At 43.9% G+C, this 25,714-nt stretch overlaps 1 protein-coding gene and 1 long non-coding RNA gene across 2 annotated transcripts in view; both read right to left on the bottom strand.

Moving 5' to 3' along the window:
• Positions 1-25,552, bottom strand: part of LOC142378146 (sialoadhesin-like) — a 30,876-nt gene extending 5,324 nt beyond the window's left edge. The window contains exons 1-13 of the mRNA XM_075462374.1: positions 25,489-25,552; positions 24,390-24,746; positions 24,067-24,294; positions 23,537-23,800; positions 22,403-22,663; positions 22,035-22,298; positions 16,514-16,774; positions 16,149-16,409; positions 11,430-11,511; positions 11,272-11,332; positions 10,935-11,116; positions 442-647; positions 122-346 (exon numbers count right to left, since the gene is read on the bottom strand). Of these exons, the coding sequence (XP_075318489.1) occupies positions 122-346; positions 442-647; positions 10,935-11,116; positions 11,272-11,332; positions 11,430-11,511; positions 16,149-16,409; positions 16,514-16,774; positions 22,035-22,298; positions 22,403-22,663; positions 23,537-23,800; positions 24,067-24,294; positions 24,390-24,746; positions 25,489-25,543 (2,707 nt within the window). The 5' untranslated portion in view covers positions 25,544-25,552. The remainder of the gene's footprint in view (positions 1-121; positions 347-441; positions 648-10,934; positions 11,117-11,271; positions 11,333-11,429; positions 11,512-16,148; positions 16,410-16,513; positions 16,775-22,034; positions 22,299-22,402; positions 22,664-23,536; positions 23,801-24,066; positions 24,295-24,389; positions 24,747-25,488) is intronic.
• Positions 6,241-7,293, bottom strand: LOC142378597 (uncharacterized). Its single transcript, XR_012769618.1, has 4 exons — positions 7,208-7,293; positions 6,675-6,745; positions 6,456-6,567; positions 6,241-6,354 (listed from the first exon to the last, which is right to left on the bottom strand). It is a non-coding gene; the product is annotated as an uncharacterized LOC142378597 (long non-coding RNA).
• Positions 25,553-25,714: the final 162 nt, after the last annotated feature.

Here is a 25,714-nt window from a genome sequence, read left to right as displayed (position 1 = left end):
TGAATAAAACTGTCTCTTCTTAAATCAGCAACTGTGTAACTACTAGTTAGGCTGCAGTACAATATGTTAAAGGCTCATCTAGATGGTGAAAAGTTGGTGGAAGACTGTTGAGTGAACTCACACACTGATGGAGAGGGAAACTCCTCGTATCCTTTTACAGCACAGGAAACTCTGTCTGCAGGATAAAATGAGGTTAAAGTAGAAGATGTTCCTCTCCAAGTTATCTGCTCATTCTTGGTCCAGACATAGGAACGATGATCAGACAGACAACTGCTGTGACATTTCAGCTCTGCCCGGTAATAACCCTGTTGGTACTCTGATGATCTGATCACCTGCACCTGGGGAGCTGAACACATGAAGAAACAACAGAAATGTCATTTATGTTCTTACATACATGCAAAAAGCATCTGGAGCCAAATGATGATTCAGAGAAAATGTTACCTGAGACAGACAAAAAGACTCCAGGTGAACCAGTAAAACTTCTTCCTTGTTGGTTTGTTATGAATCTGAACTTGTACTGAGCTGAGTCGCTCTCTCTCAGGTCTTTGATTCTCAGAGACCAGACTTTCCATTTAAAGAGATACTGAACACGACCTGTGTAGTTCGAGTCTGTCCTCAGATCCACAGGAGCTTTATCATCACCTTCCCTGAACCAGAAACTTTTTATAACTTTATAATATGTTCCGTATGGATGGGTGTAGGTGCAGCTGATTTCCACTGTTGATCCTTTCACAGCACAGATCGATGTACGACTGTAAGTCACACTCCAGTCACTCTGACCCTGAACCGCTGTAACACAGAGCACATCAGAGCCCACAGTCAGAACGAACAGCCTCAGGAACCAAACACAAAGTGGTCCCTCAGCTCCACATGGTCAGTGTGATGAAGACTGGAAGATGAACACATGCTCTCCACAGTCAGACTCAATCTGCTCTGAGGGAGGAGATCATAGAGTGACAGGATGCAGTGAAGGAACAGAGAAGTGGTGAACCAGAGAACTCTGATTCAGTTTACTGAGCAGAGAAAGAGGAAGAGCTTTATTATCACACTCTTTCTGCTTATTGTAGCCCGTTTGTTCTCTCTGCCTTCGACTTGTTGCTGAGTTAAATGTGAGAGTCAGATAAATGTAAAGCATAAAGTTTACAGGAAACACTTGACAGCATCTATTGTAGAGTAAAAACTAAACTGTCTTGTGTTATCTGCACAGAGCATGGAAACCTCATGATCTCCACCATTAGGAACAGAGAGTCTCAGCTTCAGAGAGTCTGAATCAGCTCATAAAGCTGCAGGCAGAAATGACTGTTTAACAACACTAAAGTTTGTTCAGTTATGAAGAATCCATCAAAGTAAAATCACTGTTTAACTTGGATAAAAACATCCAGCATTTTAATGAAGTTCCTCCTCACGCAGCTCTGATCCGTCCGTTTCAACATATAATATCATAAAGTGAGGTTCAGCCCCAGTTTACAGACTCCATGTTGGCCCACGTTGGTCTCTCTGATTCCAGTGAAGGTAAATGTAGACATAGGTACCTGACACCGAGAGAAGGACGACAAGAAATCCACTCAGCGCTGCAGTTAAACTCATGGCTGCTCCTCTCGTCTGTCTGGGACTCCTCACACACAATAAAACATGTCAGCAGCTCAGTGATGTTTGTAATGAGCAACAATCATGTAACAAGATGTGCACGGATGATGAAGAATAAACATTTGAACTCACGATAGACTGAGACGTCTGTACAGATAAGCTCCCTGTGTGTCTGCAGTGAGCTGAAGGCAGAAGGAGAGCCGTGAAGTTATATTTCCTTCCTCTTTCCTTTGATTAGTATGAAGTGAGAATTATCTGACAACATTTAAAAATAACTGACTACGTGTAGCTGTACAGCAGCTCTCTGTGCATCAGGAAGACTTTGGAAAGAGGTGTCCAATGCATTCACTGAATCACATCCAGATCATATTACAGTTTAACATCATCAAGACCATAACCACCATTGAGGACATCGAGGCCGTGTCCTCTGTATTTATTTATTTTTTTTGCATAAATTGTGGAATATGAACTCAAAATAAATTACACGCAAAACTGACTGCAGGACGATGATCTTGGTCTCCCACAAAACCGTAAGGTGATTTTACACTTGAAGAGCCAAGAGTAGAGCACTAGAGAATCTGGGCACAAGTGCATCAACAACACGCAATGTCGCTATGGTAACTACCAGAGCCTTATAAAACGAGAGTTACGACACTCTTTGAACAAGCCGGTCACGCCCCAATAGTTCCAACCTGGTTCCAACGTCACAGCGCTGTCAGTCAGTTTGAACGGGTTTTAGCGGAACGGAGCCCAAACACAACAACTTTAAGATTCATAACGCAATTTTTTGTAAATATTGACCAATAATGTGCATTGATTACTACACTGACTATGTATTTTATCAACATTTTTCTATTTTGGAGCAGTAGAGACACATTTATCACCGTTTTAATGGTAGAGGGGACAGCTAACCTCGTCCTCCTTTAAACTTCATCATGCCAGTGGCCCAGCTTACTTTCAGATCTACATCTTTCAACAGAGCATGATATTACCGTCTGTTTCCCAGGATCTACTCCTGTTGTCCCAAACACTCCATCTGTAGAAGATGTCATTCAGTCTGTCTGTTCTCTCTGGTGTCAGATGGAAAATGAGCTGAATGGCAAAGCTGAGCTGAATAAATCATTTTAAAGAAGCTTTAAATTACTTGGAGGGAAATGTGTGGCTGTAGATGCGTTGACTGATGAGCCGGGATGAATTCTTCTTTTCTGAAGAAGACATAATTATTCTATATTTCTCATGTGAACTGAATACATGCATCTGTAACCCTGTTTATGTTTGTGCTTCAAGTCAGAAAACTATTGTAAAATATTAATGAATTGATTAAAATATTAATCTAAATCAAACATTTTCTGTTATTAAATGACAACACAATTGTGTTAATTGCGCAAAAACAAACAGATTTCAACCAAACATTTTATTATAAAATGTCATCATGGAAAATGTAAAACAAGCCTTAATAAAGAAGTTATTTTACTGCTATTTATACTGTTGGGTAGATTAATCTGCAACAATGAACTGTATTTGATCAAATTCAAGGGTTTCGACATTGTAGAAATGTGCTGAAGTCCTAATGAAGGTTGATCCATGACAGCAGCGACCACCACATCTGCTGACCTCCCTGACAACAACAACAGAGAAATGAATAAATTCATGATCACAGCTGCAAAGTCATGCTGAAATAAAAAGATGGCAATAGGTGTTTCTTTGAAGGAATTAACTTGTGTAATCAGAAGAAAATTAAATAAACTTATTAGAAGCGGAACATTTTACATTCAGGCTGAAATTAATAGTTTGATAATAGTTTATTTATTTTTTATGAATGTTATACAAACATTATACAATTTCGAAATTAAATGAATATTTTGAAAAGCTGAATTAGACAGTAATAGGCGAATGTCTTGAGACCCGTTTAAACCCGTCTTGCTTGCAGCTAAACTACAACTAGCTGGTTAATACGATTAATTAACTAAAACTTACTTAATTAGTTAAAGACCAGTCAGCTAATGCCTCACAATGCCCAAAAATGTTGTAATTTCATCAACGTACCGGAGAAAATACTTCAGAAACATCACAAATGAACTGCGATCCATGGTGTCTCCGGAACTATCGGCGGCTCCGTGACCCAGGTGACTTCCGCATTCCTTTCTTTCTCTAAAAGTCTATGGGAGTGTTGCTAAGCTCTTTTGACGCCACTCTAACTACCACGCAGTCAGTCACACCAGTCTCTGGAAGAGGAGCACATCAAGCTAAAAGTGTAGGTGGAGAGCAGCTTAAGAGGTAGATGAATGGGAGAAAAAAAATGCATTTTCATGTGGAAATATTTTTATTGCAGCCCAGGTTACTGCTCAGATAGCAAGGAAACATAGAACCAAAGTTTAAGTTTGGTTAACTCCGTCAGTACCGCTCGTCAATCAATTTCCACCGGTTGAACCAACATTCATTTTGCGATTGATATGTCAGCGACGTCTTCAGTTGAAAATGAAACGTTTATTTCTCAATGTTGGATGTTGAACCTGTTATATATTTCTGCCGGATGCCGGAGCACAACGCAGCAACACGGCACAGAGCAGATCGTGCGGGACAGGAAATCGTGTGCAGAAACAAAATAAAATATCCGGTTAATTTTCAAAATAATAATAATAAATCATTTTCTGTGGTAACTTGCCCTTACTTCATGAGTCACCATAATGGTCCATCAAAAAGCCTCAGAATGCCCCATTTTTACCTCAAACTTTCAAAAGCTCCGCACCGCCCTTAAGGTTTTTTAAGATTTCTGACACATCTAAATACATGATGTTGAAATGGCAACACATCTGTAACAGAGTAGATTTGTGCCTATTAAATTAAGGCAAAGAGGTGCAACACCGCAATCTATTGGCGTAGTGGTTGGCTTGGGTACAGCACAGAGAAAAGAGAACTTTATATAATATTACTTTTGTAAGACGTCCCTATGTGGTCCGGGAAAATTAATTATTTCATATTACGTTGCAGATGTTTATACTTTAGAATTTACTGTGTCATGTACTCACTGTGACCTTTGCTAACTGTTTTGAGCGCTTACTGGGAGTTATTAGACTATAAAAGTATGTTTACAGAGTTGTTAATGTTGCTAAACGAGCTTAAATGTTTTCCCTTGCGTCAGGTGTTGTTGATTGTCCCGAGACTGTGACGCTAACTTTCACCCACCACTGCGGTGCTGTATGCTGTGTTGCAGAAAAAGAGCTGTAATAAACACCCCATAATCCACCTGGTCGTCGATGGGATATGTAGAAGTAACAGTAGTGTGGAGCTGCATCTCACAGATAGCTGTGATCCGTGACACATGGTCAGAAGGGTTAGGTCTGTGAGAATGTTCTCAGTGTCTCCCTCCGTCACTCGATAGCTGCCACGGAGTTTGGTGTAGAACTGAAGATCTGTCTGACCTTTATGTAACTGGGCCTGGAGAATAGTTCTGGGAAGGTCTATAGTTAATATTTGTCTCCGGAGCAGAATAATCTTTACATTTTTCCTGAAGAAGATATTGAGTCAAGAAAATCCTGTTAGGGTTAGGGGTTACCCTACCCACCGCCAGACCTATAAAGTCCAGCTGCTGCAGGACACTGAAGTCTGCTGCAGATACAGTTGTCATGTTTTACATGGAGCCATCCTGCAAGAGTTCTCTGAACCCCTCTGGATGCATTTCAGTTGCTTCAACAACACTGTTGCAGTGTTAATTTCGTCAACCCGGGGCCCGTTGCACAAAAGTAGGATAAGGGATTAAGCCGGGATATGTTGGCTATCCTGGATCAACTTATCCGTGATCCAGTTGCACAAAAGTGGGATAGAGGGAAGTGGGATATGTTCAGACGTAAATTACCATGGAGATTTATTCTGTGAAGCTTGCCTGCTCCAGACCAGGCTAAGTTCCAGGATCTATTTAATCTCATTCCTTATCTCAGTCAGCGGTCGCCACAAATGGAAACCAATAGTTATTCCACTGCCTAGAACATATTGTTAAAACATTTAACTATACCCACTATCATTATTGAAACATTTGTGATCATTAATTGAAATCATTTTAGATAACTGATGATTTTAGATGAACCACTAGATAATTTAGTTTCCCACAGACTACACATAAAGTACATCACCATATAAATATAAATACACATTAGAGTGTACCACGATGTTCCTTTATTGAACAAGGATGAATCAAAGTAAGTAAACCATCAGCTCCTTTCAAAACTGAAGTCACACAGTGCTCTACAAGACAAAAAGCACAGAATCAAAGCATGCAGTTTGAGACAAACGGTTTGTAAAAATGGCCTATACAAATAAAATTGCCTTGCCTATACAGCACAAAAACCTAACAAAAATTCCTCTGCCATTGCAGGCCCAACTTAAATAAACATGCAATATTAATTAAAATAATTTAACACATATTGGTCTCTGACCAGCCGACCACAGTCGTCATCCGGGAAGATGGCAGGATTGTCCCAGTCTATGAGAGCTGGCACTCTGGGGGCCCTCTCCTTTCTCAGGCAGGCCACATTCTGGAGGACAGCACAGGCCACAATGATATCACCTGCCCTGTCTGGGCTGACTCTCAGGTGGTTCAGACACTGAAAGCATGCCTTCAGTAGGCCAAATGTCATTTCTATCCGGCCCTTGTTCTGGCATGGGCATGGTTGTATGCCAGTTGTGCCTCCAGAGGGTCTGCAAATGGAGTGAGCAGAAAAGGCTGGCAGGCATACCCTCTGTCACCCAGCAATACACCCAGGAATTCACCTGTGAATACAAAATGTTACCATCACAACCTCATAAGTAGTGACAGTCTTAACACAGCCATTATGTTAAAAGTGGTTATCAATAGAGGTTCTGTGGCTCACCTTGTGATAGGCGCCGATAGATCTCTGAGTTCCGAAACACTCGGGAGTCGTGGACCGAGCCGGGCCACTTTGCCACAACATTACTGATCAAATAGTCAGCATTGCAGACCATCTGAAATGATAAGATGTTAAACCAATTAATGCACAGTGCAGGCAATGTGTGGGCAGGCACATTCTTAATAAAAAGTACACTTGTTAAGTATTTGTCAGGGGACTTACCATTCTGCAGGATGTTCTTATATTTCACTTTGACTTGCTGCCATGTCCGTTTTGGCCCAGTCATGTTAAATCTGCACACACAAAAACACACGCACACACACAATGAAACAGTGGAGGAGCATGGAGTTACATTTAGATAGTTTTACTCACATGCAGTCAATTTCAACTTATTCATAATCAAAGTAGGCTACAAATATCTTTTCAAATATCGTCACCTTCCTAAAATAATCTCATAAGTCATTTTTTCAGGTTTTTCAGGAAACACAAAAGTTAAATTATAGCATAAAATAATAATTTCAGTCAGTAAGTATGTATCAAAGGATGCTTGACATAAGAACGCTTGTTGTTTTTCATAAAAACTAAGATTAAATAAATGACTTGGGCATTTTTTGGACCACACCTTTGATGCCAAAAAATGACTTGGGCGATTATTTTAGGAAGGTGACGATATGTTAATTAACATTTTATTTGGATTGTAGCCTAATTGTGATAGTTTCAGTGGAGTGGTGAGTGTGTATTTGTGCACTACTTACGCATTCAGGCGGTCAGCAATGGTTTGCCACGCTTGCTCCCTTTGTTTTTTGACTGTGGCAGTATTTCCTTTTTGTTTTATTTTCTCCTTCACCTCTTCATAGGTTTCCATTAATAATTATTGCTCCGCTGGGGAGAAATACGCCGCCCTTGTTGCCATGGTGAATCAGTGAATCTATGATGATCGTGGGGTCTATTTAAGCAAGCCGTGTGCAGCACTTATCCAGGATCGCTTTCACCTGGCTTAATGAATCCGTGTCTGCTCATCCTGGCTTGGCCTTTGTGCAACCAACTAAGCCTGGGCGCCCATGTTTTGGATTCCTTGAACCTGGCTAAGTAATTCATCCTGGATGTCTTAATCCTACTTTTGTGCAACAGCCCCCGGACGATGACGAAAATATTTCGTTAACGCCCCTTTTTCCCGTGACGATGACGAGACGATGACGCACAAAATTGCTTCCAGAAAATAAAAATATGACGAGAATAAAAAATGGTTTTCGTTAATGAGACTAAGACAAAACGAAATTTACAAGCCATGGACGAATGGACATTAAAATATGTAATTGTTTATAATTAATTTGTAATTTGTAATTGTTAATATAAGTGTTTCTTGATGATGTGTTGAAGATACCGCACAGATTTCATGCATAGACACATGAGAACAGAAATGTTTTTAACCTGGATTTAAAAATGTCTCCATTTGGTGAAAGTTTAATCTCCACTGGCAGTTTGTTCCACTAGTTTGCAGCTTAACAGCTAAATGCTGCTTCTCCATGTTTAGTCTGGACTCTGGACTGGACCAGCTGACCTGAGTCCTTGGATCTAAGAGCTCTGCTGGGTTTATATTCTCTGAACATATCACAGATGTAAACCATCAGCAGGCTTTTAAAATCTATTCTGTGACTGACTGGAAGCCAGAGTAAAGATTTTAAAACTGCTGTGATGTGTTCAGATCTCTTAGTCCGGGTTAAAACTCCAGCAGCAGCGTTCTGGATGAGCTGCAGATGTTTAATGCTCTTTTTGGGGGACGCAACGAAGAAAAGACTTGAGCCTGCAAAGTTGTCCACAAGACAAAATGTATAAAATATGAAGTATACTATTAATTTAAGATGGCTCTGTCAGAAGTCAGCCATGGTGGAGAAGTTTCAGCAATGAACCTGTATTTAATTTGGCCAAAGGTCATTTCTATCCGTGCCCTTGTTTTAGCATGTGCATGTGCATGCCCTTGTTCCTGGATCAGGATATGGCGTCAGGAGGTACGGCCAGCATGCATAGCCTCTGTCCCCAAGCAGGACACCACTGAACTCTCCTGCAGAATAAGAGAAATGTTGGATGGATATACATGTGTTAAGACTTGACAATTTGATGCAATATGTGCCTTATATGGCTATCTATAATAAAGTATGACGAGCACTTTAAATTCCTTAAGATGACCTCTACACCTGACCTCTCATTACATTACCAAAATTCTGCCTATGCTACACCTTACTTCAAAAGTACACTCCTTCGGGTTAGTAAAATTCTTGCGCCTTGTGCAAACCTCTGTGCCAGTGAGGATGCTCGGAAGATCCAAGAATCATGAACTGATCCCGGCCATTTAGCCTCAGTGTTGGAAATTAAATGACCTCCATCACAGATCATCTGTATGCACGCAGGAAAGGAGTCAATGATGAGGTTTCACAGGGCATAAATGTAACATTGCTCAGCATTACTCAAAGGGGTTGATGTGGTATTTTTCAAAATGAGAAATCCAGTTCAGAGTCTATGGACAATTATCCCCAAGTGTACCTGTACATTTAGGATATGGAAAAATGTTCGGTTTACATAGTCAGCCTCCACGGGTCCAGCAGGGGCCTGGACAATGTGACAATGTTTAAATCCAGACTGAAAACAGTTCTATTTAGATGTGCATATGACACCTGAAAGTATTTTATCTGCACTCTTCACTTTTAAATTAATTAATGATTTTTTTTGTTTTTTGGAATGATTTTATTGGCGCCTTGTGATTTTATGTAGCTGTAAAGCACTTTGAATTGCCTTGTGTACGAATTGTGCTCTACAAATTGCCTTGCCTTGGATGCGTACATGGGTACAGTGAAGTGCACCGATAACATTAGGGAAGCCTGAGGGAGATGATGAACTTAATGCAAATTCTTCAGCCAGTAGGTTGTTTTACATTATCGGCTACTGTAAATGTGGAGCAGCAGTCTGAAAGGACAAAGCCCCCCCCCCGGTATTCGCAATACTGACACTCTCCCTCTGTTCAAGTCTTAACTCAAAACCCATCCGTTTAACTTTGCTTACCTCCATTTATTGCTCCGTTCTGTGTATTTTTAATATGGTATGATGTTTTAATTCCTGCGTTTTATCTAATATCTTGTTTGTACAGTCCTTGACTGTTTTGAAACGAGCTTTCAATAATTCATTAACATTATTACCTGTCCCCCATTTTTCTGAGTCGGGTCCTACGTGGGTGTAGATCGGATGTTTGTTAGGTATTGATTAGTTTTAATGAATACCATGTTCTCTCTCATTTAATTTCATGTTCAATACGTGTGTATAGTTGCGTTTCTTGAGTTGCACTGGCACCGACTGATTGATTTTTCGAGACAGTGAAAGTGGTGATATGATAACCACAGTTTTTGTTTCGTTTTTTAGACATGATTGCGGGAGCGCAGAATTCTTGGTGAACATTTCTTTCGGGAGTCTGTTTCAGCATTTTTTTAGTTGCAGCTAAGCTAAGCTTCAACTTTAGCCTGCCAGGAACCAGGCTAGTTCAGCAGCATAAACTACCATGGTTACTCAGCGAGCGTTCAAATAAGCCACCTTTATGGAACGGAACTCTCGCTAAATTTAGCCAGAAGTAGTGAAATAAGCCAGGCTTTCCGCTAAGCCAGCTTCGTGGAATACCCCCCTGGATGAATGGAGCCATTTCGTTTACAACGCGAAGGACAACAAAACAACCTGCATGATAATGATTGATCATGCCGCCATGTGTGGAGAAGTTCTATTATGTACAGTGTTGACTAAAATTACTAAAATTTGACTAAGACTAAAATTGATTTTCGACATTGTGACTAAGACTAAATTAAAAAAAGCTGACGAAATTAACACTGCACTGTTGGAGCTTTTTCAGATGAAGTTACACTTTGTGTTTGTATCCAATCCAGCTTTATTTCTAAAGCACCTTAAAATAACCACAGTGGACCACAGTGCTGTACAGAAGAGGAGATAAAAGACAAAAGAGCAATAAAGACCGAATAAGTACAAGAAGTAATAATAAGTCAATAAAAATAAGTGCCAAAAGATATGATAAATATACAATAAAATAAGAATAAAAAAGTCAACAACTCAAACGTCAGAGACACAGACCCTGAAATGAGTTAAATCTCTCTATAAACATTACAGCAGATGTATGACATGTAACAATTAGATTTAAGCTCAAATGAGATTTAAAAAGAGAGAAAAAATGTAAAGTTTCAGCTGAGAAATTCCTGTTGTGTTCATCTGGTTTTGTTGATGGTGCTGTACAACACGGATGCATCCTCTCTGGTTTCCTCAGCTCTGGTTCAGGGAGACAAAAAGAGAAATCAGCTGACTGTGCAGATACAGCAGTAAATGATGTCATTCCCATTGAATCCCATGAATGATGAAAACGTAACAACAGAGCAGGAAGATGCAGCAGAAATGAGTCTGTGTGGTGATGTCAGAGTGTGAGGAGCTGCTCACCTTGGGGCTGGACTGACTCTGTGAAACCTGACAGCAGCGTACTCAGTAACTTCCTCTGAGTGTCTGTGAGGCTGAGCTGCTCTGATGTTGGAGTACAGAGGATCTGCCTGGTTGTTGCTGAAGTGGACGCTGGCATACTGAGGCTCATCCTGCTCCTCTGGCTTTCCCTGACCACCAACACACTTCACATGTGGTAAAACACATGGAAGTTAAAGAAGGACAGCAAACAGCAAAGGGAGGCTCTTCTCAGTGGAGTCAGTTTTTAGTTCTACAACAGAATAATGAGTCCAAAGCCAAATGTTGTAGTTTTCTACCACAATGATACAAGTGTCCTCACCTGTTCCCTGCCGTCTGCTCTGAGCTCAGGCTCAGATGATCCATTGGAGGTCCTCTTTGTTCTGCTCAGGAGAATCGATGATGAACGAAAGCTGAACATATGAACTCTGAACATGACTGAATGAGTTTAATGAACAATAATGTAACAGAGCTGCTCACCGGATCCACAGACAGGCAGAGAGGAAGACGAGAGGCAGCAGAACAGCAGCAGTTACTGCAGCAGCTGTAGATTTTACTGCTCCTGAACAAACATGGATCAGAATCAGGCTCTGACACGTCATCGAGTTTGACAGCAGGTTTGTCCTCATTGGACCCACAAAACAAGAAACACAACCCCTGATAGATTGATCTATTTATCTATCTATCTATCTATAATTATGTTCAAAGAACAGGAGACCTCTAGTGGTCGTGAGAGCAACAGCATGAGAAAAATGGTGTTGATGATGCTGATGAACGCCTGGTAAAAAGAATGTATTTTAGCCCTAAATATGATTGTTTTCTGACCCTAACACAGTCATGTTACTGCCTGAAGCCAACCAGGAAACAATAAAAGTGTTTCAGTGAAATAATGTTGTGTTATTATCTGGAACCAATCTACTGGACAGAGGCTGGACTTCTATCCACTCTGGAGCTGCCCTGGGTGAAAGGTGGAAGCGGGGGTTGGCTGACCTGCAGCTCCCCGTTTGTGGGCTCAAATGTTGGAGTTTTCCCTGGTGGATGAAAGGGTGGTCTGCCTGCACCTTTGGGTCGGGGAAAGGGCTGACTGTTGCTTGCGTTTATGCTCCTAATGACAGTTTGTTGGCCCAAATCTTCTGCCCACTTCAGGCTGGGGATGAGTCACTGCCTGAAGTGGGGGATTTTAAGTATCTTAGAGTCTTGTTCACGAGTGGGGGTATAAAGGAGCGGCAGATTGGCAGGTGGAGTGGGGCAGCATCTGCAGTACTGCTGGTGTTGGACCGGTCTGTTGTGGTGAAGAGAGAAGGTGAAGCTGTCAATTCACCATTCGATCTACATTCCAACCCTGACCGATGGTCATGATGGTCATGACCCTCCAAAGGGTCGCTGGGCTCACCCTTAGGAGCTGGGTCATCCAGGAGGGGCCCAGAGTGGAGCTGCTGCTCCTCTGCATCGAAAAGAGCCAGTTGATGTGGTTCAGGTATCTGGTCAGGACGCCTGCCTACTGAGGTGTTTCGGACATGTTCTACCGGGAGGAGTTTGACTCAGGAGCTGCTGGAGAGACTGTATCCCTCGGTTGGCCTGGGAACAACTCGGTATCCCCCAGAAAGAGCTGGAGGAGGAGGCTGGGCAGAGGGAGGTCTGGGGATCTCTGCTTAGACTGTCCGGACCCAGTTAAGGTTCAGATGGATGGGGGCGGGCGGGCGGTGGCGTAGTGGGTTAAGCAGCCGCCCCATGTACAGAGGCTACAGTCCTCGCTGCAGCTGGCCCCGGTTCGAGTCCCGCACCGGATGGCCCTTTGCTGCATGTCTTCACCATCTCTCTGCCCCCTGTTTCCTGTCTCTCTCCAACTGTCTATCCATTAAAGGCATAAAAAAGCCCCAAAAAATATATATATAAAAAAAAAAGGTTCAAATGGATGGATGATGTAATATGATGCTATATTATAGACTGAATGGAAGTCAGAGAAGAGGAAAGAGTTGTCGTATGTTGGTCTTGATCTCACCTCACATAGAGGTGCATGATTGAAAGCAGTCTGTGCCGCTGCTACATCCAACCACCCTCCTTCCTTCTTATGAGGACTTTGTAGCTTTTTAAATGAAAGAGAACAACGTCTGCTCTGATGTGGAAACACTTAAAGAAGTCGTATTTCCCTCCTGCGGCTTGTAGGGGCGGTACTTTACAGGACACCAGAAAGAGTCGTATTTAAGGGTCTATCAAACAAACTATTTATGTTACATACTGGACCTTATCTTCACCAGGCACTGTTCTAGCGCCTCCAGGCCTGCACGCTCAGCTCCACCTGCCCCTTGGCTGTCGGACTAAGTGCGTACTGAGAGGTGGAGCTTGATGGTGGCTGAGCGCAAATGGAGGAAAAGTAAAAACCCTGAGGACCTTCTTGCCTTCCAGTCCTTGCTTTCCACTTTTTCCTCCTCTCTCTCTGCTGCAAAAACTGCCTTCTTCTGTAACAAAATTCAAACTTCTGCTTCCAACCCCAAAAAACTCTTTCAAACTTTCTCGGCCCTCCTCCAACCCCAAACCCCTCTTCCCTCCTCCTCCCTGACGATTTCGCCGACTTCTTTGACAAGAAGGTTAACGATATCTGATCTTCCTTCCCTCAACCCCCAGCTGTCCACACCACCCACACTTGTCGCTCTCCCACTCCTCCCTCCCTACCACCTTCTCCCTCACCTCCCTCTCTGCCCCACTTCTCTCCCCTCTCTGCAAATCAGGTCCTTCACCTTGTAACATCCAGCTGCCCCACCACATGTTCCCTTGACCCATTCCCTTCCCCTCTCCTTCATTCTGCTGCCCCTGATCTTCTTCCTTACCTGACCCACCTCATTAACACGTCTTTGACATCAGGCTCTTTTCCTTCTGCTTTCAGGACTGCCAGAGTCACTCCTCTTCTAAAGAAACCAGCTCTTGACCCTTCAGAGAGCTCTTGACCCACAGACCGGTATTCCTTCTACCCTTTCTTAACAAAACTCTTGAACGTGCTAAACAACTGTCCTCTTACCTCCACCAGAACAACCTCTTGGACCCCCACCAGTCCGGGTTCAAGGTGGGCCACTCAACTGAGACGGCCCTTCTAGCAGTAACTGAATCACTCCAAACTGCTCGAGCTAACTCTCTCTCCTCTGTCCTGATTCTCCTGGACCCTAACCCTAACCCTGGACCTGTCTGCAGCATTTGACACAGTGAACCACGACATCCTTCTCTCTACCCTGGAGGGAATGGGGGTTTCTGGCTCTGCACTCTCTATGTTCTCATCCTACCTGACAGATCGCTTCTACCAGGTCACACTGAGAGGATCTGTGTCGAAGCCACGTAGGCTCACCACTGGGGTTCCCCAACGTTCGGTCTTGGGTCCTCTTCTTTTCTTCCTCTACACATCATCTCTTGGTTCTGTCATCCACTCCCATAACTTTTCCTACCACTGCTATGCAGACGACACCCAGCTGATTCTGTCTTTTCCCCCTTCTGACACCCAAGTGGAAGCACACATTGCTGCGTGCCTGGCAGACATCTCAGGGTGGATGTCGATGCACCACCTTAAGCTCAACCTGGACAAGACTGAGCTGGTGTTTCTCTCGGGGAACGGCTGCCCATTCCGAGATCTGGCCATCACCATGGATGACTCCGTGGTGACGTCAACTCGGACCGCGAGGAATCTGGGTGTGACCCTGGACGACCAACTGTCGTTCTCGCCAAACATCGCATCAGTGACCAGTTCCTGCCGATTCCTCCTCTACAACATCCGGAGGATTCGCCCCTTCCTCACCGACAAGGCAGCACAGGAGCTCATCCAGGCTCTTGTCATCTCCCGCCTGGACTACTGCAACTCCCTCCTTGCTGGCGCCCCGGCTTCTGCCATCAGACCTCTGGAGCTTGTTCAGAAAGCTGCTGCTCGTCTGGTGTTCAACCTCCCCAAGTTCTCCCACACCACTCCCCTTCTCCGCTCTCTACACTGGCTCCCCGTAGCTGCTCGCATCCAGTTTAAGACTCTGGTGCTCGCCTACAGGGCAGTGGAAGGAACAGCTCCTTCATACCTCCAGGCTATGGTCAAGCCCTACACCCCCGCCCGACCACTTCGCTCTCCAGGCGCCTGGCTGCCCCGTCACTCAGCGGTCCCTGAGCACGATCGACACGGTCACGGCTTTTCTCTGTTCTGGCACCCCGATGGTGGAACGATTTCCCGACTGATGTCAGGACAGCTGAGTCGCTGCCCATCTTTCGCCGCAGGCTGAAAACCCACCTCTTCACAGAAACACTACCCTGATCCGCCCTCTTAGGACATCACCTGTTTCGTCCTAGCTCCTTACGCACTTATTTGTTTCCTAAATTGTCTTTGTTTTCTAAATTGTCTTCCCATTTGTCTAGGTACCTAACTTATCGCATTTACTCTGGCACTAGTTATGCTCTTAGCTGTTTGGTTTTGGAAGGAAATGCACTTATGATTTCTTGTGACCTGAAGTTCTTTTGCCTACCGATGTGGAACACACTTATTGTAAGTCGCTTTGGATAAAAGCGTCTGCAAAATGACCGTAATGTAATGTAATGTAATGTTCTCGTGTCCATTGGAGGAACCTTAACTTGACTGAGTGTTACAGGACCACATGCAAAGACTACATTAAAATAATCTGGAACACAAACCATCAGACAATATATTTCATTACCTGCTGTAATTATAAAATCTTATTTCTCACTATTGGGATGTGGCTGATTATTTTCATTGTGGATTCATATCTTGGATAATTCAGTAAAAAGCCAAATTAATATTATATAAGCAGCTGAAGGTTACAGATCACACATTTACCTCAGGAGAGTTTACAGTCTGTTCAACCCTCAGTTCTTCAAATTAGATATTTAAAAACAACTTCAGTTTAACTGGGAAAAGAAAATGGATGAAGCTTCAGGAGGATCAAATGTTGAAGTGATTCTTCTGGATAAAAAATAGATGTTTTTACAGAAAAGCAGCATCACAGATTTTCAGATATGAAAATCAAACATGATGAAATTATAGTTATTTACAGAATATTTACAGTTTTGGTAGAATGTGAACTTTATAAGAAGATTATCTGGAAGGAGGTCATGCACCTTCTAGGTACTGTGAAATAAAACGACCCGAGTCACATGACCTCATCACAGCCAATCAGTCATTAAAACCACATGAAATATTAACTGAATATAAAAGATCACCTGGAACAACCGTCAGAAGAACTGTGGAGTTCTGACTTCCTCTTGTGTTCTGAGCTTCACAGGAATAATTTCCACTGTGTTCAAGTCTGACGTCAGCGATGGTGAAGTTCTGTCCTGAAGCTTTTGGGGACTCTTCCTCCTCCTTGTACCAGGTGTATTGAGCTGCTGGGTTAGCATCACTGCTGCAGGTCAGAGTCACTGAACTGCCCTCCTCTATCTCAGCAGAGGGACTCACTGACACAGAGGGAAGCTTTGGAGCATCTGTAGAACATGTATGCAGAAACACATCACTGAAATTATTAGAAATATTCTAAATTATTGGAGGACTTTTGTTTCATAAAACAAAACAGCCTCATGTGACTTACACTGAACATTTAAGAAGAGAGATGAAGAGTTGATCCATCCATACTGATTCTCACACTTGCAGTAGTAGTTCCCTTTATCCTCAGAGCTGATGGAGGGGAAACGGTAGCTTCCTCCTGCTCCTTGATGCAGTGTTTGATCCTCCTTGTACCAGGTGTATTGAGCTGCTGGGTCAGCATCACTGCTGCAGGTCAGAGTCACTGAACTGCCCTCCTCTATCTCAGCAGAGGGACTCACTGACACAGAGGGAAGCTTTGGAGCATCTGCAGGAGAAAACATGAAATGTTCATTAGAAGATGATGTGTTTGTTCGGGTGCAATGTGAGTTGGGTGGCAGCCGGAGGTGGAGACCTTGGCGGTCTGATCCTCGGCTACTGAAGCTGGCTCTTGAGACGTGGAACGTCACCTCTCTGTTGGGGAAGGAGCCTGAGCTGGTGTACGAGGCTGAGCGGTTCCAGCTAGATATAAGCCGCATTCGGACAGAGCAGTTCTAAGAACGCAGTTCTAGGAACGGTCCACCTGGAATTCTGTTCTAATAACTGCCCTTCCCCAGGGGAACTGTTTCATTTTGCATTCGCACATGAGTCGGGACCCTAATAGAGACTGATGCGGCGCAGCCGTCTGCGACAGCGACGTGTTACTTTAGCGCCACATTCAACAACAAAACAGAACAAAACAAAACCCGCGAAAAGTAAGGAGAGAAGAAAAAAACACCACCAAGAAGCTAATATGGAGAGCGGGGAGGCCACCGTGTTCATGGTCTGCATGATGGTGATATTAATCATGGACGATCACATCGGCGTCTAACGTCGAGGCTGGAAGAGCACACGGAGAGAGGCAGGATCGAGCGCAGGCGATACTTCTTGGTTTCATGAAGGAAGGAGAGCAGAGCGCCGCAGACAAAGGAGGCGACGTGTAAGTTTAACTTATTAAACACCCGCAGGTTGTGTCCGTGTCCTATGAGGAAACATTTCAGCCGTCACAACATGACAAGCGGCGTAGCTACCGACCACCAAACACCTCCGTCAGATGTGTTCCTATAGAACCCAGAACAGACCCAGCCTCGGAGAAGGAGCTAAATGGTTACAGGAACTGAGGGCGATGGTCCCGAGTTCCTGTATGTCCGAATACGGGAAAAAACGTCCCCGTTCCTGAAAAGGTTATAGGAACTGCCAAAGGGTCCTACAGATGGAATGCGCCTATTGAGAATGAGAACTCACGTGACTCCGGTCGGCCGATCGGCCATGTTGGCAGAAGAATCTATTGGTTGCCAGGGGCAACGCCATTAACTTAACGGATATCCTCCCGCATTTGTCATTTCGGCAGGGCAGAGACGAATACAAAAGAAAGAAAGAAAGCAAAGCAATGGAGAGAGATGAGGCGAAAGAAAAGGGACCTTGCAGGGACAAGCTTATTACAAGCGCAAAGCAGCGGTATTTGGAGAAACTGTCCAGCATCCAAAATATTGATCCTTACGAGCTCCCTGCAGCAGAATGGCACAAAGACCTGGACCAGTTACCTCCGTGCACATATATGGACATAGTCAATTATCTTGTGTTTGGTGTAAGTTACTACACTATGCAGGAGTTTAAAAGTCACAAATCTTTGGAATTGTACGAGACTTTCTGCTGTGGCTGGGTGCAGGACTTGGCCATCTACAAGCCTCCAGGTGGCTCTGGTGATGATAACAGCGTTGTACTGGCAAAGGTAAGGTTCTTGTCATGCATTTTAGTGTGTTGTAATTACATTGCATTTAGACACTTCTTGACCAAAATGACAACGTAATTAACTGCGACTTGTTTTGTAAACACTAGATTAACGAGATGTTCAATGTACACAAACGTTTCCAATGTTTTGATGTATGCTAAAGCTTATGTTTAGGTATTTAGTTGTCATTTGATTTTAGCCCAACGACACATACTGTAGCAGGTTATTGTGTTGGGGGCTGCAAAGTGAACAAACCAGTTCTGGGTTGGCTAGGGTACTTATGTGTGATTGCAAGGCGTACATTCCTGGTTAGATTTAAGCCATTAACATTTTGAATGCAAGGTGTACATGTCCTGGTTAGATTACAGCCATTATCAATGTGTCTAAAGTGTAGACTGTAACTTGAAATAAATGCTTTTTACTGTTTAGTTTATTTCACTTTATTTATTTTACAGGTCCTGCATTCACGGAGACTCTGAGCCTCCACTTACCAGTCCAGTGGTATCACTTCAGTTGTGTGGGGCTTGTGGACAGACCCTCCGCTGACACGCCATGGTTTTGCTCTTCTTGTGCTTAATAGTGTTTCTTTGTTCTTTTGCACTAGTAACAGTATTATTTTATTATTGCTTGTTGTCGATGTTTACATGCTGGAAATTTTTATACTTTTTATTCTGAATGCACACATGTTCTTTTGCACTGTTAACTTTTCCTAGAGGTATATTGCATTCTGCACCTTGCGCCCTTATTCTTTTTTCCTGTTCTGTTAATAAACATTGTTAAGCCATATCAAGTTGTTTCAAGCATTTATTTCAAACAAATTAAAAGGTAATGAACAAGGCACTCAAACATTTATTTCAAACAAATTAAAAAGTAATGAACAATGAGGAATGAACTCAAACAACACTTTTGCACATGTTCGTTAAGGCACAGCAAACAGTGACAATCTTATCTAAAGGCATTAGGTTTTCACCCTCACATTTGAGCAGCATGTGCACAGGTACAGTTGAATGTAAAAAGCTGAATTTGTCCAGTCAGCGTGGTTCTCCAACATCTCATATGATGGCTTACCTACAACAGAATAAATAGTTTATGAAAAAAACCTATGCAATCAATGGCAAACCCATCACAGAACACATGCAAAATAAAGATACAGACTGAGAGGGTAACGCTGCTCATGGTATGACAAAAGGGCTGAAGGGGTACACATTAACACATTAGCCACATTAGGGGGTAGTTAACATTAATTTTCGAAGAGGCAACAGTTTGCAAATTGAGCATTTTCGAAGAGGCAACAGTTCGCTAGTTAGCTAGCTAGGCAGCAACGTCAGGTGCACTTCAGGGTTTGCAACAACATAAAGTAACTTTGTAGCTTTAAGAGACAACAACATAAAGAGATTTTTAGAGAACGTACCCAAGTGAAAATGTAGAGAACACACTCTCATCGACGGAGGGGTGCAATCGAAAGTAAGGTCCAGCCAGCCAGGCAACCCGGCGTCTCCTCGTCAGGTCAGACGCCTGCTCTCCCTGATGCTGCATCCATTTAGGAAACCGAAAAAAATGTTTTTCGTTGTTCCTATGTTTCCCAAACGTATTATGTGAGGTACTGGAACAGTTCTTCACACAGCAGTGATTTCCAGGCATGTTCTTGCAATTCCGCACTGTTTAAACTTACTGATTTAAAAACACACGCGTACACTGTAAACGAACGGAGAGAATGGCGTTTTCTCGCTAGCATTCTGCCAACATGGCGGATAGGGGCGGGGCTCTGTACTATGACGACAACTCCTCATTCTCAATAGCACGGCTTGGGCTCCGGAACCAGTCTCCTTGAGAAGGGTTGGACTCTCTTTCACTCTGGAGCTGCCAGTGGTGAGAGGCGCAGAGCGAGTGTGGGCATACTCATTGCCCCCCGGCTGTGTGCCTGCACATTGGGGTTTACCCCGGTTGACGAGAGGGTAGCCTCCCTCCGCCTTCGGGTGGGGGGACGGTTCCTGACTGTTGTTTGTGCTTATGCACCAAACAGCAGTTCAGAGTACCCACACTTTTTGGAGTCCCTGGAGGAGGCACTGGAGAGTGCTCCTGCAGGAGACTCCCTCGTCCTGCTGGGGGACTTCAATGCTCACGTGGGCAATGACAGTGAGACCTGGAGGGGGGTGATTGGTAGGAACGGCCCCCCCCCCCATCTGAATCAGAGTGGTCGTTCGACCGTGTCCCTCGGGAAGTCCTGTGGGGGGGTGCTCCGGGAGTATGGAGTGCCGGACCCCTAGATAGGGGCTGTTCGGTCTCTGGATTACCGGTGTCAGAGTTTGGTCCGTATTACCGGCAGTAAGTCGGATGTGTTACCGGTGAGGGTTGGACTCCCTCAGGGCTGCCCTTTGTCAACGATTCTGTTCATAATCTTTTTATGGACAGAATTTCTAGGTGCAGCCAGGGCGTTTTGGCAACCTCAGAATCGGGTCTCAGCTTTTTGCGGATGATGTGGTTCTGCTAGCGTCGTCGAATCTACGTTCCTACCCTCACCCACGAGCTGTGGGTAGTGACCGAAAGAACGAGATTGCGGATACAAACGGTCGAAAATGCGCTTCCTCTGCAGGGATCACACAAACATGTCTGAAATGTGTCTGAAAGTCTGCAGCGATGGTCTGACTGATTTTTTATATTCAGAGCTGGATCAATACATCCATCCATCCATCCATTATCTTCCGCTGGTCCGGGGATCGGGTCGCGGGGGCAGCAGCTTGAGCAAAGAGACCCAGACGTCCCTGTCCCCGGCCACTTCCTCCAGCTCTTCTGGGGGGACCCCGAGGCGTTCCCAGGCCAGCCGAGAGACATAGTCTCTCCAACGTGTCCTGGGTCTTCCCCGGGGCCTCCTCCCAGTGGGACGGGCCCGGAACACCTCACCGGGGAGGCGTCCAGGAGGCATTCTCACCAGATGCCCGAGCCACCTCATCTGACTCCTCTCGATGCGGAGGAGCAGCGGTTCTACTCCGAGCCCCTCCCGGATGACCGAGCTTCTCACCCTATCTCTAAGGGAGAGCCCAGACACCCTGCGGAGGAAACTCATTTCGGCCGCTTGTATTCGCGATCTCGTTCTTTCGGTCACTACCCACAGCTCGTGACCATAGGTGAGGGTAGGAACATAGATTGACCGGTAAATCGAGAGCTTCGCCTTCTGGCTCAGCTCCTTCTTCACCACGACGGGCCGGTGCAGAGCCCGCATCACTGCAGACGCCGCACCGATCCGTCTGTCAATCTCCTGTTCCATTCGTCCCTCACTCGTGAACAAGACCCCGAGATACTTGAACTCCTCCACTTGGGGAAGGATCTCATTCCCGACCCGAGTTATTGATATTACAGTCCTGGTGAGTCCAAACTAAGAGATCAATGTGTGTTTGATGTTTTCTTTTGTGAACATTCTTCTTCAGATATACTGTCACAGAGATCATTTAATGGTTTGTGGTGTTTGTTCTGTAATTTAACTGTGAGGGGAACAAAGACGTTGACCTTCCTACCATCCACTGAATGTTGCCACATGATGCTTCTAAATGTGTTTGACTCATTAAATCAGCAGCATAGAAACATAATTCTAGGAGACACAGGTTGGATTAATGTGTGCTCATGTTTGTTCAGTCATGTGTAACTTTGAGGTGGTTTTCAGGATCTCTGATGGTTTGAATCTCCTGAATTTATCTCTGGGAGCCAACTGGGAATAAAACTTCCTCTTTCAGCTGCTCAGTGAAGTCCAGCAGCAGAATGTCAGTGTTAAACAGACAGAGCTGAAGGAAACATGTTCATGAATCTCATTTCTTTTACTCACATTTCACATCAATACGTCTGTATCCTGACTGCTTCCACCCCAGCTGGTTTGCAGCTGAACAGTAATACTGTCCAGAGTCAGAGGACTGGATGGAGCTGAAGAAGAGCTGTGAGTCTTTATTGAGAAGTTTAATATTATTCTTCTCCTTGTACCAGGTGTATTGAGCTGCTGGGTTAGCATCACTGCTGCAGGTCAGAGTCACTGAACTGCCCTCCTCTATCTCAGCAGAGGGACTCACTGACACAGAGGGAAGCTTTGGAGCATCTGGAGAACATGTATGCAGAAACACATCGCTGAAATTATTAGAAATATTCTAAATTATTGGAGGACTTTTGTTTCATAAAACAAAACAGCCTCATGTGACTTACACTGAACATTTAAGAAGAGAGATGAAGAGTTGATCCATCCATGCTGATTCTCACACTTGCAGTAGTAGATCCCTTTATCCTCAGAGCTGATGGAGGTGAAACGGTAACTTCCTCCTGCTTCATGATGCAGTGTTTGATCCTCCTTGTACCAGGTGTATTTAGCTGTTGGGTTAGCATCACTGCTGCAGGTCAGAGTCACTGAACTGCCCTCCTTTATCTCAGCAGAGGGACTCACTGACACAGAGGGAAGCTTTGGAGCATCTGCAGGAGAAAACATGAAATGTTCATTAGAAGATGATGTGTTTGTTAAACTGTAATATGATCTGGATGTTATTTAGTGAATGCATGGGACCCCCCTTTCCAGTCTCTTCCTGATGCACAGAGAGCTGCAAAAGTCCACAGTGTGTCTTTAACATGAGTAAGTCTGAGCTAAATGAGCAGTGAAGAAGAGCAGAAATCAAATCCTTTAAAGATAAACTTCTGTCTCCATAATTCATCAAACTGACTGCAGCTGCTGCCACATCTGGACTAAACGTTTCTCCACATCTGTGAAGGTAACCACAGTCAGATTATATCACACAAACATGTCTGAAATGTGTCTGAAAGTCTGCAGCGATGGTCTGACTGATTATTGATATTCAGAGCTGGATCAATACAGTTATTGATATTACAGTCCTGGTGAGTCCAAACTAAGAGATCAATGTGTGTTTGATGTTTTCTTTTGTGAACATTCTTCTTCAGATTTACTGTCACAGAGATCATTTGATGGTTTGTGGTGTTTGTTCTGTAATATAACTGTGAGGGGAACAAAGACGTTGACCTTCCTACCATCCACTGAATGTTGCCACATGAGGCTTCTAAATGTGTTTGACTCATTAAATCAGCAGTATAGAAACATCATTTCTAGGAGACACAGGTTGGATTAATGTGTGCTCATGTTTGTTCAGTCATGTGTAACTTTGAGGTGGTTTTCAGGATCTCTGATGGTTTGAATCTCCTGAATTTATCTCTGGGAGCCAACTGGGAATAAAACTTCCTCTTTCAGCTGCTCAGTGAAGTCCAGCAGCAGAATGTCAGTGTTAAACAGACAGAGCTGAAGGAAACATGTTCATGAATCTCATTTCTTTTACTCACATTTCACATCAATACGTCTGTATCCTGACCACTTCCGCCCCAGCTGGTTTGCAGCTAAACAGTAATACTGTCCAGAGTCAGAGGACTGGATGGAGCTGAAGAAGAGCTGTGAGTCTTTATTGAGAAGTTTAATATTATTCTTCTCCTTGTACCAGGTGTATTGAGCTGCTGGGTTAGCATCAGTGCTGCAGGTCAGAGTCACTGAACTGCCCTCCTCTATCTCAGCAGAGGGACTCACTGACACAGAGGGAAGCTTTGGAGCATCTGCAGGAGAAAACATGAACACATTTAACATCTAATAACGTGAGATTTTTATGTCTGTGGAAGCATCTGAAACCTTAAAGGTGGTTTTCTGTGTCATTGGTGGTTTGAATCTCCTGAACATCCAGACATGTTTGACACCCAGTTCTGAATAAAACTGTCTCTTCTTAAATCAGCAACTGTGTAACTACTAGTTAGGCTGCAGTACAATATGTTAAAGGCTCATCTAGATGGTGAAAAGTTGGTGGAAGACTGTTGAGTGAACTCACACACTGATGGAGAGGGACACTCCTTGTATCCTTTTACAGCACAGGAAACTCTGTCTGCAGGATAAAATGAGGTTGAAATAGTAGAAGATGTTCCTCTCAGAGTTATCTGCTCATTCTTGGTCCAGACATAGGAACGATGATCAGACAGACGACTGCTGTGACATTTCAGTTCTGCCCAGTAATAACCCCGTTTGTACTCTGATGATCTGATCACCTGCACCTGGAGAGCTGAACACATGAAGAAACAACAGAAATGTCATTTATGTTCTTACATACATGCAAAAAGCATCTGGAGCCAAATGATGATTCAGAGAAAATGTTACCTGAGACAGACAAAAAGACTCCAGGTGAACCAGTAAAACGTCCTCCTTGTTGGTTTGTTATGAATCTGAACTTGTACTGAGCTGAGTCGCTCTCTCTCAGGTCTTTGATTCTCAGAGACCAGACATTCCCTGTAAAGAAATACTGAACACGACCTGTGTAGTCCGAGTCTGTCATCAGATCCACAGGAGCTTTATCATCACCTTCCCTGAACCAGAATCTTTCTATAACTTCAATAACTTTATCATTTTTTCTGTCTGGATGGGTGTAGGTGCAGCTGATTTCCACTGTTGATCCTTTCACAGCACAGATCGATGTACGACTGTAAGTCACACTCCAGTCACTCTGACCCTGAACCGCTGTAACACAGAGCACATCAGAGCCCACAGTCAGAACGAACAGCCTCAGGAACCAAACACAAAGTGGTCCCTCAGCTCCACATGGTCAGTGTGATGAAGACTGGAAGATGAACACATGCTCTCCACAGTCAGTCTCAATCTGCTCTGAGGGAGGAGATCATAGAGTGTCAGGATGCAGTGAAGGAACAGAGAAGTGGTGAACCAGAGAACTCTGATTCAGTTTACTGAGCAGAGAAAGAGGAAGAGCTTTATTATCACACTCTTTCTGCTTATTGTAGCCCGTTTGTTCTCTCTGCCTTCGACTTGTTGCTGAGTTAAATGTGAGAGTCAGATAAATGTAAAGCATAAAGTTTACAGGAAACACTTGACAGCATCTATTGTAGAGTAAAAACTAAACTGTCTTGTGTTATCTGCACAGAGCATGGAAACATCATGATCTCCACCATCAGGAACAGAGAGTCTCAGCTTCAGAGTCTGAATCAGCTCATAAAGCTGCAGGCAGAAATGACTGTTTAACAACACTAAAGTTTGTTCAGTTATGAAGAATCCATCAAAGTAAAATCACTGTTTAACTTGGATAAAAACATCCAGCATTTTAATGAAGTTCCTCTTCACGCAGCTCTGATCCGTCCATTTCAACATATCATATCATAAAGTGAGGTTCAGCCCCAGTTTACAGACTCCATGTTGGCCCACGTTGGTCTCTCTGATTCCAGTGAAGGTAAATGTAGACATACGGTACCTGACACCGAGAGAAGGACGACAAGAAATCCACTCAGCGCTGCAGTTAAACTCATGGCTGCTCCTCTCGTCTGTCTAGGACTCCTCACACACAATAAAACATGTCAGCAGCTCAGTGATGTTTGTAATGAGCAACAATCATGTAACAAGATGTGCACGGATGATGAAGAATAAACATTTGAACTCACGATAGACTGAGACGTCTGTACAGATAAGCTCCCTGTGTG

This window comes from Odontesthes bonariensis, chromosome 4 (assembly GCF_027942865.1).
Source record: "Odontesthes bonariensis isolate fOdoBon6 chromosome 4, fOdoBon6.hap1, whole genome shotgun sequence".
In the NCBI taxonomy this organism is placed as follows: domain Eukaryota; kingdom Metazoa; phylum Chordata; class Actinopteri; order Atheriniformes; family Atherinopsidae; genus Odontesthes; species Odontesthes bonariensis.
This window is presented reverse-complemented; position numbering and strand designations above follow the sequence as displayed.